At 42.2% G+C, this 10,856-nt stretch overlaps 1 protein-coding gene across 1 annotated transcript; it reads left to right on the top strand.

The window, feature by feature from the left end:
• Nucleotides 1-1,940: 1,940 nt before the first annotated feature.
• On the top strand, nucleotides 1,941-9,510 carry LOC132988803 (adapter molecule crk-like). The gene is made up of 3 exons (XM_061056390.1): nucleotides 1,941-2,437; nucleotides 3,971-4,572; nucleotides 7,207-9,510. Exons 1-3 carry the CDS (start codon nucleotides 2,218-2,220, stop codon nucleotides 7,339-7,341), a joined length of 957 nt encoding a protein of 318 aa, XP_060912373.1. The 5' UTR covers nucleotides 1,941-2,217; the 3' UTR covers nucleotides 7,342-9,510.
• Nucleotides 9,511-10,856: the final 1,346 nt, after the last annotated feature.

Below are 10,856 nucleotides of genomic sequence, written 5' to 3'. Positions count from 1 at the left end.
AAGTGATCCGGTTTTCGACTGTTGAGTGTGAATTCACCAGTGTTCCTCATTCTCTGAAGCCTCCGTAGCTGCCTGACTTTGATTCTTACACTACAGTTGAAGACGTTTTATGATGTGTGTGGATCAGATTTACAAAAGGAGGTTGTCTTTGTGGAGTTGTGAAATGAAAACTAGAGAGTGGAAGATTAGCTCTCCTTTAAAAAATAAAAAAAAAGATATGAACAGTTTGTAAAAACCTGTTGTTGATCAGTCAGTGTTTGGAAACATCAGCGATGTTAAAAAAAACAAAAAGATTTATGGATGCTCCACTTAATAATAAACTGGAGTCCTGCCTGAGGCGAGTAAAATAAAGCACTTTTCTTATATTTTTGATTTCCAGTGTGACTGTTTCAGAAAGAATTAGTGAGGGGGGCGGGGGGGTAAGTATGTGATGTTTAATGCTGTATATCAATCAATCAATCAATCATTAGCTTATTTGTATAGCGTCAATTCATAACAAGTGTTAACTCGAGACGCCTTACAAAAAAGCATATCTGATAAGATGCAGGAAGGATTCCTCGCGTTCCTGTTGTCCACACTTCCTGCCGCTGAGGTGGAGGTCAGAGCAGGCCTGGCATGAATGAGGACGCCGATGGTTTTGGGGACGACACGGTCCGATGGTAGAGGCTGGGCGTCAGGGACGTCGAATGCCAGTAGTATAAATATATGCAATTCAACTTTCTACATTATGTATAAAGTTGTCATTTTCTATAGGTCAAATTCAGGAGATCAAACTTTAACGAAAGTGATTATATTAAGTATGAATTACACATATTTTAGATACTACACTTAGCCTATATTAAATTAAAAACTGTTAATATGAATTAAAAATATGTATTATTGATAATAAGCATGCAAGTATTATGCAGCACAGGCACTAAAAATGTCCAAACCACTCCAAAATGATTAAAAAAAACCACAGATTTAAAGACACATTGTTTTGGTTATTTGGTCTCTTCTTGTTATTTCTCTTGTTTAATCTTCTCTTTGGTCATTCAGGGGTTTTGTGTGTCTCTGTCTTATTCATTTTCGGTCTCCTTTGGGGGGTTTTGTGTGTGTCTCTTCTCCCATGGTCCTGATCAGTTATCCATAACTGTCGTTTACACTGCCATCTAGTGGTGAAATGAATGTGGTGCAAAAGCCCGCCAATCAAAAATACGTTTGTTTTTTTAGGTTTCCAAATCAAAATCACAATCGATTTAATAACCAAGTAGTTTTACACTTACAGAGTATCTGTCTTTATGTTTTGATAAAAGCATAAACACAGTTGTAGAATAAAACAAAATCAAACTTTCACAAATAAATAAATCTAATTGGTTGAGAGAATCTGAAATTAGGGGCACGATTTTGCATTAAGGATTTGATGGTGGGTCCTGAGGCTAGAAAAGTTTAGAACCACAGCTTTAAATTGTCCAAACATTTAACTGATAAGACTTTAATTAGTTTAACTTAACAAATACTTTAAAAACAGCACTTTAACTATGAGTGCTGCATTTTCTCACTGTGTTTTTTTTTTTTACTTAAACTGCTCTCACCTGTTATGAACTTGTTTTTTAATATCACCATCTTGACCGTGATTATTTTTAGTGTTTAAAGTGAAGTAAAAAACAATAAAAAGCACATTTGTAGCAACCACAAAAAAAAGCTTAATAATGGTGCATTCATGGCCTCAAAACAGTTAGGCCGTATTGCTCTTAGTCGTTACTTAGTTTGATATTTCCCTTCGTTTACTAAGTATTATACTGATAATAGCTCATTTGTATTTCTTACAACTTTGATAAAGTGTGTGTCCAATTAACAACGGATCTTAAACAGGTAGAAATGTAGCTAAATCATTTTAACAAGATTTTTTCAAGGGACCCTGAACGCCCCTTGACCAGGCATCCCTTCCGGTAGATGATGAGGTCAACTTTTCCCCAGATCCGCCATTTCAGTCCCGGAGTTTCTTGTTGCACATTAGTTTTGATTTGTAGTTTTGATTTGTTATTTTTAAACGCCTACACGTTGAAGCGTTGGTGTCTTTTGTGAAACGGGAGTTCCGTCGACCTAAAAGCGTTGCCAATGACTCGTAGAAGTTGCTAGGGCAACGGTAGTCAACCAAAAGTTTTTTGTATGAGTCGCGGATAAGGGAGAGGCTGCAGGGGAAAGGCCTCAAGCCTCGGACTGGATTTCGCAGCCATGGCGGGTAATTTTGATGCCGAAGACCGCGGGAGCTGGTACTGGGGACGGCTGAGTCGCCAGGAGACTGTTTCTCTTCTCCAGGGTCAGAGGCACGGCGTTTTTCTGGTGAGGGACTCGACAACCAGCCCTGGAGACTACGTGCTGTCCGTGTCAGAGAACTCCAAAGTGTCCCATTATATAATCAACAGCATCAGCAACAACCGGCAGTCCGGTTCAGGTAATGTTCAGTTATTAATCTTTAACAGCTTCACACCTGGCTGAATCGGCTGCACACGGTCAACCAATTGCATGATCTGAATATGTGTTTTCATTTGATTCTGGATTGCTAGGAGTTAGCGCCGTTTCGTCTCCACTCGTGCCAAACCCCCTCAGATATTTTGCAAACTCCAACTAGTCTTGATAAATTCGAGATGTACCCGACTTTTATCGCACAAGTTTGAGTTTTCCTATGTTGTAGGATGTCTACCTAAAATTCGGCAAACATATCATGAGAAAACAATGATTCTGTTGGACATAAATGAAAACTTTTATGATTTACACCGCTTGCTACCGCCCATGTATCGTTAGCTAGCCGCTTAGCTTAGCCACGGTGGAGCCCAAAGTTTGAACACCTTTCACTGAAATATTACCTCACTATGGATACTCTTAATAAAGCCGATGTACACGTATAACCATTTAAAGTAACCCAAAAGTAACAAAAATGTTGTAAAAACTATGTTTGCCTGTGAATAAGCAACTTAAAGTTAAGTGTGCTACTTTTTGAATGGAGTTTGGTGTAAATCTAGCCACCAATAACCTTTCAGGCTAAACTCATCAAACCACCGTTCTTAGGATCATTTATTAATCTTTCCTGGGGGAGGGTGGTGTAGAGGTGGGCTGAGCTGCTGCTGCTGCTGCAGAGTTTGAATGGAGCTGCTGGGTAGACTGGGCTGTCACAACTGGTGGATGACTGGTTGGATTGGCGTTTCAGGAATGTCTGTGATCCTGCCCTGAACGCAAACAAAGTCCTGTTTCTTACAGGTCTGCTGCTGTTCTTGTCGCTCCTCGTCCTTTCTGGGTTTCATTAGGATTAAGTCACCTCTTGTCTCCCTATAGTTAAACTGATGTATGGCAGCACTACCCAGTTTTGGGGGCTGATATGTGGACTCAACTTCTGCTAAAGCGGGCTCACCGGTGACATTAAAGTAGACCTTATGTGGAGGCTATTAAAACAACTGCTTCTCTCCGTGCCTTAGTCAGGATAGAAAAGTGACTCACATAAAACTTGATTCATTGTGTGATTCATTCATTGGCCTAAAGTCCCCAGCGTGCAGGTCACTGCCACCCTTCATATTTTGATTGGACCGGGTGATACTAAGGCGTGGATTTGTCAAACTGCTGATTTTTTTTAACTACCGGTATGCATGTATGAGCTAACTATCTTTTTAAAGTGTTTATTTTGGGGATTTTAATGCTTTTATAAGAGAGACAGGACAGTGGATAGAATCGGTAATCAGGGAGAGAGAGAGTGGGGATGCAGAGGAGACACAGGCAGGACTTGAACCCAGGTGGCCTGATTTGAGGATTGTACATGGGGGTGCGCTAACTAACCACGAGGCTACCGGCATCACAAGCGAAGTATCTTTTTCGTATCTCTGGTCAGAGCTACCGAGGGGATTGTTGATCTCTGCAAGGACATTGGTTTTGATCGGTTTTATTCTCACATGTTTGACTTTCTGCACACTAACAAAGTTACCTCTTTGTCCTCCAGGTTTGACTCCCCCTCGGTTTCGGATCGGGGACCAGGAGTTTGAGGCGCTGCCGTCCCTGCTTGAGTTTTACAAGATCCACTACCTGGACACCACCACACTAATAGAGCCCATAAACAAGTCCAAGCACACAGGGTTCATCAGCTCCTGTGCTGGCGTCCCGCAGCAGTCCGAGGAGGCCGAGTTTGTACGGGCGCTCTTTGACTTCCCCGGCAATGACGAGGAGGACCTCCCCTTCCGCAGGGGGGACATCCTGCGCGTCCTGGAGAAGCCCGAGGACCAGTGGTGGAACGCTGCTAACCAGGAGGGGCGAGCAGGAATGATCCCCGTCCCCTACGTGGAGAAATACCGGCCTTCCTCGCCCACTGCTGCTGGCGGAGGTCCCCCTGTTGCGGGGACTGGACAAGGGGGGCCTGTTGGAGGGGTAGTGGGCAGCCCGGACGGAACAGGGGCCCCACCAGCAAACCCACTGGGGGACCCGGGCCAGTACGCTCAGCCTGTGGTCAACGCTCAGCTCCCTAACCTACAGAACGGACCCGTCTACGCCCGAGCCATTCAGAAGAGGGTGCCCAACGCCTACGACAAGACGGCGCTCTCTCTGGAGGTAGCAAACCCCCCCCCCCCCCCCCACACTCTGAATATTCCTCTATTCACTGATGACCTTTGAGTTTCTTTCTTCTTCTTCTTCTTCGTGTTCTGCCTCAGCTCTAGCTGCGTACATCGTCCCCGTTTGTTTACAGTTCACTCATGCATGTGAACATGCACACAAAGTATCTTTACAAATGAAGACACTCACAGCAGAGATGGCTCTATAGAAAAAATAGACCCAGATCCTTTACAGTGGCCTCTCTTTATGTTCACACCAGGGTCCATTGGATTAATGTGAGTGTAACATTGTACACTCATTACCACTGGAGCACAGTAGAACAAGGGGCGATGTTTGTAATTGTTTACTTGGAGTCGATAAATAAACAGTGTTTTCTCAGATTAGTACGTCAAATGAAAACATTGTTAGGAGGTCATAAAGACTGTTTGACATCGACGGGTCCGTTGAGAGTCCTCTTATGATTTCCAGCAGTGATCTGAGCTCACAGTGTTTGGACCACACTTTTCTTGGGACTCCCTTTAAGGAATCACCCATCGGAGCTCCCCAGAGAATATAACTGGGTTGGATCATGTGTTCAAGCTCAACCAAACCACACACACTGGCATCAGTCAAAAGCACAATGTAGACATTTCAGGACAGTCTGTTCCTGAAATTTCTCAAAGTCATAAACACATCAGAGTGGGAAGTTTGCCTGTCGGACTGGATTAGGGATGCAAAGTCCAACGTTATATGACGTTTTTATGACCATGTTGTAAGATGCATTCAAGGTATCGACGAAAGATTGGAAAAGAACACACTGGAGAGCAGAATAGAGTATTTAGCTTCTTATTGTGTGTTCCACTGTGACTCACAGATACTGTGATATTGATTTATTCAACCTTTATGTGTACATGAGAGATCATCAGATGGGCAACCCTCATATGACATTGAGTCATTACAGAATCAATTAAAAGACGGACAACAAATCAGTGAAAAGAACCAGAAGACAGACGAATACAAGGCCACTCAAATCCACAAACTAGGGGGTTTCTAAGATGCTATTAATTTTTAATAAACTTTATCACTCCCTCCTGCTTGTTTTCAGATTGACATGTCCTAAATTTTACCAAAACATCAGCTCACCCAACTTCACATAGAAATTTTGCTGGGGAGCGTGCAGGAAAGAGTGAAAAACTAGGCAATTTACGTTCACACATGCAGATTTTTTTAGGAGTTTTGTGCAAGTTTGAAACACCAAAGGTTTTTCTTGTGCAGGGAGAGTATCTACTCTGAAGACAGAGCTAAAACAACCTCTCTGAACAGAGCTATCAGAGCCACGATAGTCCTTTCTCGGGTTAACTCAAGAAACTGTGTGGAAATGCTGAATGTCTGTACATCATAGTTTAATGTTAAATATGTCAACAAACTGATGCTTCATGTGCCTATCCCTTTGACTCACACCTTTAAAACTTGATAAACCACCTCCGCTAAAAAAGAGGTTGTAAATAGTTTGTCCAGAGGTACCAAAGGATGCTTGTTAACAACCGTCATCTTATTTTTGGTGTGAACTTCAGCTGACCAGTAAAATAGCTGGTTGTAGCTCTCATTTGTACACTGAAAAATCTGCTGAATCCAATAAACTGACACTCTACCTCAAGTACTTAAAGTTGTTAACCAGTTTTAAACACAGCTCCCTCTTAAATTCCTCAGCTGTCGGCTGTTTGGCCTCTTACTGTTCTCTCTGTGCTGCTCAGTTTATTCAACTCTTTTTAAGACAGGCAGACGCCGACATTTAGTTTGAAATAACAAAAGTGGAGGACCGTGTAAATCCATGCGCCCGACACAGGGCAGACTGAGTGACATAAGACTGTGTTTATAAACCTCTGGTGGTGTTACAATATAAGGTCACAATATATTTCTTCAGCCTGCTGAGTGAAGTCATGCTTCACAGTGATGCACACAATGCTGTCACTGCAGATAAAGACTGTTTATTATTCTCTAATTTACAACTGCTGGCCGTGTTGTTTTAAAGGTGACTGTCTGCAGCCAGACTTGCTGTAATTTACCGCCATGAACCTGCTTCACCTGTTGCATACAGTTCACATTCGACCAGTGTGATCTGAGATTATGACCTGACTGCCCTTGGGTTTTAAAGCTGGGGATGAAGCCCCTCTAGTCCCTCTGGATGATGTTAGACTTTACCTCTCTTAACATTGCCCATTTGTCCAGCAATCGTTTTAAGTGGCAACCTTTTTGTGCTGAAACGCTGCCAACATATTTGTGCAATTAGACTATGTGTATAGTTCTATCTAGTGCTCTCATGCTTGCAGAAAACGCCTGAAAAACTACTCAATTGAATTTTTCACATGAACATTTCAATTCAGCCAATGATGGACGTGGGCATAACAAAACAACCCCCCTCCCCAAAACAGACATTGACTTTACATTTCAAGTCAAACATGGATGTCCATTTGTGTGTTTCCTGTCCTGCAGCTGATGGGTCAATCAATACTTTTCTCTCTGTGGGCCTCAGCTCGTATTGATAGTTTTGACTTGAATGAACTGATCGTACCAGTTCATGCAGAACTAGAAAACGTGTTCATTTGGATCCCGTCCCTGCATTTATATTCATATTTATTTTGTCCTCGGCAGGTTGGAGACATGGTAAAAGTGACCAAGATCAACGTGAACGGCCAGTGGGAGGGTGAGTGCAAGGGCAAAAGAGGCCACTTTCCCTTCACTCACGTCCGACTGTTGGAACAGCAGCATCCTGACGACGAGAGCTGAGGAACACACCTGGCCTCGAAGCAGGTCCCCCTTTCCTCTTTTGGTCATTTTGTCAAGCTCGGAGAGGAAAAGGTTGAAACAAGCACACCGTGTATATGGACCTATGAATCAGTCAGAAGCTCCTGACTGCTGATGCAAAGACATGTTGGATGATGTTATTTGAAGAGTTTACACTAAGGTCAGACTGATATCGGTTTGCCTCTATTAGCTCTCTCTCTAAAAGTTAGTCTGTTAATGATGAATTCAACTCGTGCTAAATCCACCTGCTGACCACCAGCAGCTGTTAAGGTGGTCTCCTGAGCGGTCTTTATACGTGGTAAATATATTTATGCAAAGTTGTTTGTTAACATTGGTAACACACACCGTCTGTTAAAGCCTTTGTGTCTAATGTCTAACTGATGGACATCGTTTAAATTAAACCGGTCTCATTTTAATCTCAATTAATACTGCCTATTAACCGTTTATTAACCGAATAATAAATTCACAAGTTTTAAGAATCCCATGCACACCCTATGAACCAAACTACAGGTGTCAAAGTGACCGTGGGTACACTTAGGCTTGGTGTTTTCTACTTGACCAACAAGCAGTAAATTCAGTTAATTCACATAGCATCATGTAAAAATATTGACCGCAGTAATGTAATAAAATTAAGAGAATAATAGGCTGTGAGAGAAACAGTTTTAAAGGTCACATATTATCCTCCATTTGAACCAGTTTAAATAAGTCTCAGAGTTCCCCAAAACATGTCTGAGAAGTTTTTTGTTCTAAATCCACTCTGATCCTGTATTTGATCATGTCTATAAACCCCTCTATTTCAGCCCTGATCAGAACAGGCTGTTTCTGTGTCTGTACCTTTAAATATGTAAATGAGCTGTGTCTGACCACGCCCCCTCTATGGAAGGGCTTGATTGGCTCTGGCTTTCTCTCTCCATGCCCTATTGTTTACGGTGAGAAGGCAGACTCAGAGGGCAGAACAAACACCTAGCTGTGGGAGTGTCACCCACCTGGGGGAGGGGCTACTGCCCTTTGTGATGTCATGAAGGGAAAATCTCCAAACGGCCTGTTAGAGCACACATTTTCTGAAAAGTGGAACAGGCAGAAGACGGAGAGGATGGACTTTTCTCATGATTGGGGGGTTTGTAGACAGACTAGAGACACATGTTAGAGTTAGAGAAACATGGTGAAGTGGATTTTTAATAATATGTGACCTTTAAGTGTAAATATTGGCCAGTGTCAGTATAAAGCCTAAATGAGCTGTATTTGGCGCCAGTAACCGATATCAGTCCAACCGTAGTTTACACGCCTCCAGACCAGTATTGAAGTCCACGCCAAACAGACAGCGCGGAGTCTACTCGTCTCTTCCTGTGGTATCTGTGTATCACCACCCACTACTCTTCATTCAAACACAGACGGGAAGAAAATCGATGACAGACAGGAGACAAAATACTCGGCTGCTCTCCCAGAAACCATGACTCAGTGAGTTTTTGGAGAGCCAGACTGTGAACAAGCAGAGAGGAGATTCTTCTTCACGGAGGGAAAGCCGCTCTTCTTCGCAGAGATGACATCACTGACTCATTACGTGCCACACTACAAACAGAGTCCTCTTTTTTTATTGTACCAAAAGTGGAAAATATTATGAAATTGACTTTATATATATATATATATATATACACACACCTTACATGCCAAGAACTGTAAACATTACTTTTTCCCGTATATTTCTTTTCCTTTTTTTGTGCCTGAGACTTCACGCTGAGTATTTTATGTTCCTCTTTTTTTAACACTATTCAGTGCCCAGTTGAACGACTTTAAATGCAGCGTTTGGCAAGAACAAAAAAAAAGCATCCGAACAAGGAAAACACAAAGATCCTCCGAGGCTGATTTTAGAAGATAAGAGGAGGATGAGAGAGAGGTTGAGAGATTTTATTTTTGGCTTCCAGCAGGTTATTTATGACACTTTTATCTGGAGATGCTTTCGAGATCATATCTGGACTTTAACACTAGAGCTACTGCCTTTGTCTTTTTAACAGGTAGAGCCAGTGTCATTTCTCAGTGCCAATAAGATGCCCTGTATGGATTGTATGTTTCTCATCAATTTTTGCCTCATATTTGAATACATGTTGATATTATTTCACACAGTGTTGTCATTAAAATACACATACCCACTGAGCATTAGGAACGGGCATTATTTTAAAGATTTATTATATCAGTTACCTGTAAAATGATGCCTCTTACCAACAGAGAACTTCATTCATTTCTCTTAAGTTCCCTTCTTAAGCTGGCCACACACTAGACCTGATTTGCCCCCCTTAAAGATCGGTTGCATGGACGGATTTGAGGCTCTGTGTGTGTGGTGTCACTGATTATTTTACTGCTCCCACTCAAATTGGAGCCTCCCCGATCTGGAGTCATAAAAATCATACATTGCCTCAAACATGCCTTCGACCGAATACTCGCAGCAGTCAATGAGAGCAAGTAGACCTGGAAGTGCCACCAACCACATTTTGCGTACTCTGACAACTCGTCCTCAGCCCGCACTGAAAATTAAATAAAGCTGCACAAAATCCATCTCAGCCAGGATGTCATCTGTATTGTTTTTTTAATTTCCTGTTTTTATTTCACGGTAAAACTAAACACACAGCGGGAGAGCCAGCTGACGGTGTCGGTCGTCCTTATTTATTTTCTTTTGATCTGACGTCATGTTTGATCACATGTTTCTGTGAGATCTTGTGTCTGTGAAACCGTTACTACATACGGCAGGTGTGTGGTCTCATGGTCTGGCTGAGTCGTCTACCCTTATGTCTGTTTTCTCCCATATTTTTAAAAACTGGTTAAGATTTGAAAATTGTCTAGTATGTGTCCAGCTTTGGTTAATTCTAAGCAATGAAAGCATGTAGCTGCCTATTGGTTGGCTGCAGCGACAACGGGCCAACCACGTCCTATGTAGAGGATCATGTAAGTCAGTGGGTTGTTATGACACAGGGGTCTTTCTCACCCTGAAGATAACCCTCTCGCTATAAATCATCCCGCTCATTACACGGCTACTTCCTTTGGAAATCAGTAACTTAACACAAACTAAAGATGTGGAAATTATTTTGTTGAGTTAAAAATGATTATTTCTTCTTCTAAACAAATGGTCACATGGAATCTATAGTTGGAGCAGTTTCCATAGCAACAGTTAACTCTGTAGCCCTCATACAAAGAGCTAACATAGCTGTTATTACTCACACTAAAGTGAACATTTCCACAGATGGTGAAGGCGATCAGATCTGCATGAATCAGTGCAGCACCTGATTTGAGTTTTTCTGCCTCGTCATGTCGCAGTCCGTTGACATTTTTCTTTCCCACTCAGCCGTTCTTGAACACCACTGTGGTCCTTTAACAACGTTCTCTCGTGAGTTTACTTCATGTGCCATCTTTAGATTAGCAGATTTCTCACTCACCGCCGGAGGTTTTTTACGCCTTTAATCCGCCGTTATCTGCACAAGTTTCTCTCACAAGTGAACAGACTGACA

The sequence above is a fragment of the Labrus mixtus genome, chromosome 14 (genome assembly GCF_963584025.1).
Source record: "Labrus mixtus chromosome 14, fLabMix1.1, whole genome shotgun sequence".
Lineage (NCBI taxonomy): Eukaryota > Metazoa > Chordata > Actinopteri > Labriformes > Labridae > Labrus > Labrus mixtus.
This window is presented reverse-complemented; position numbering and strand designations above follow the sequence as displayed.

What these genes read in the sequence shown, in the direction of transcription:
- LOC132988803 (XM_061056390.1), top strand. Translation starts at nt 2,218, where the DNA reads ATGGCGGGTAATTTTGATGCCGAAGACCGCGGGAGCTGGTACTGGGGA. An exon ending in CAACCGGCAGTCCGGTTCAG is followed by an intron (nt 2,438 to 3,970) that starts GTAATGTTCAGT and finishes TTTGTCCTCCAG; the next exon opens with GTTTGACTCCCCCTCGGTTT. An exon ending in AGACGGCGCTCTCTCTGGAG is followed by an intron (nt 4,573 to 7,206) that starts GTAGCAAACCCC and finishes TGTCCTCGGCAG; the next exon opens with GTTGGAGACATGGTAAAAGT.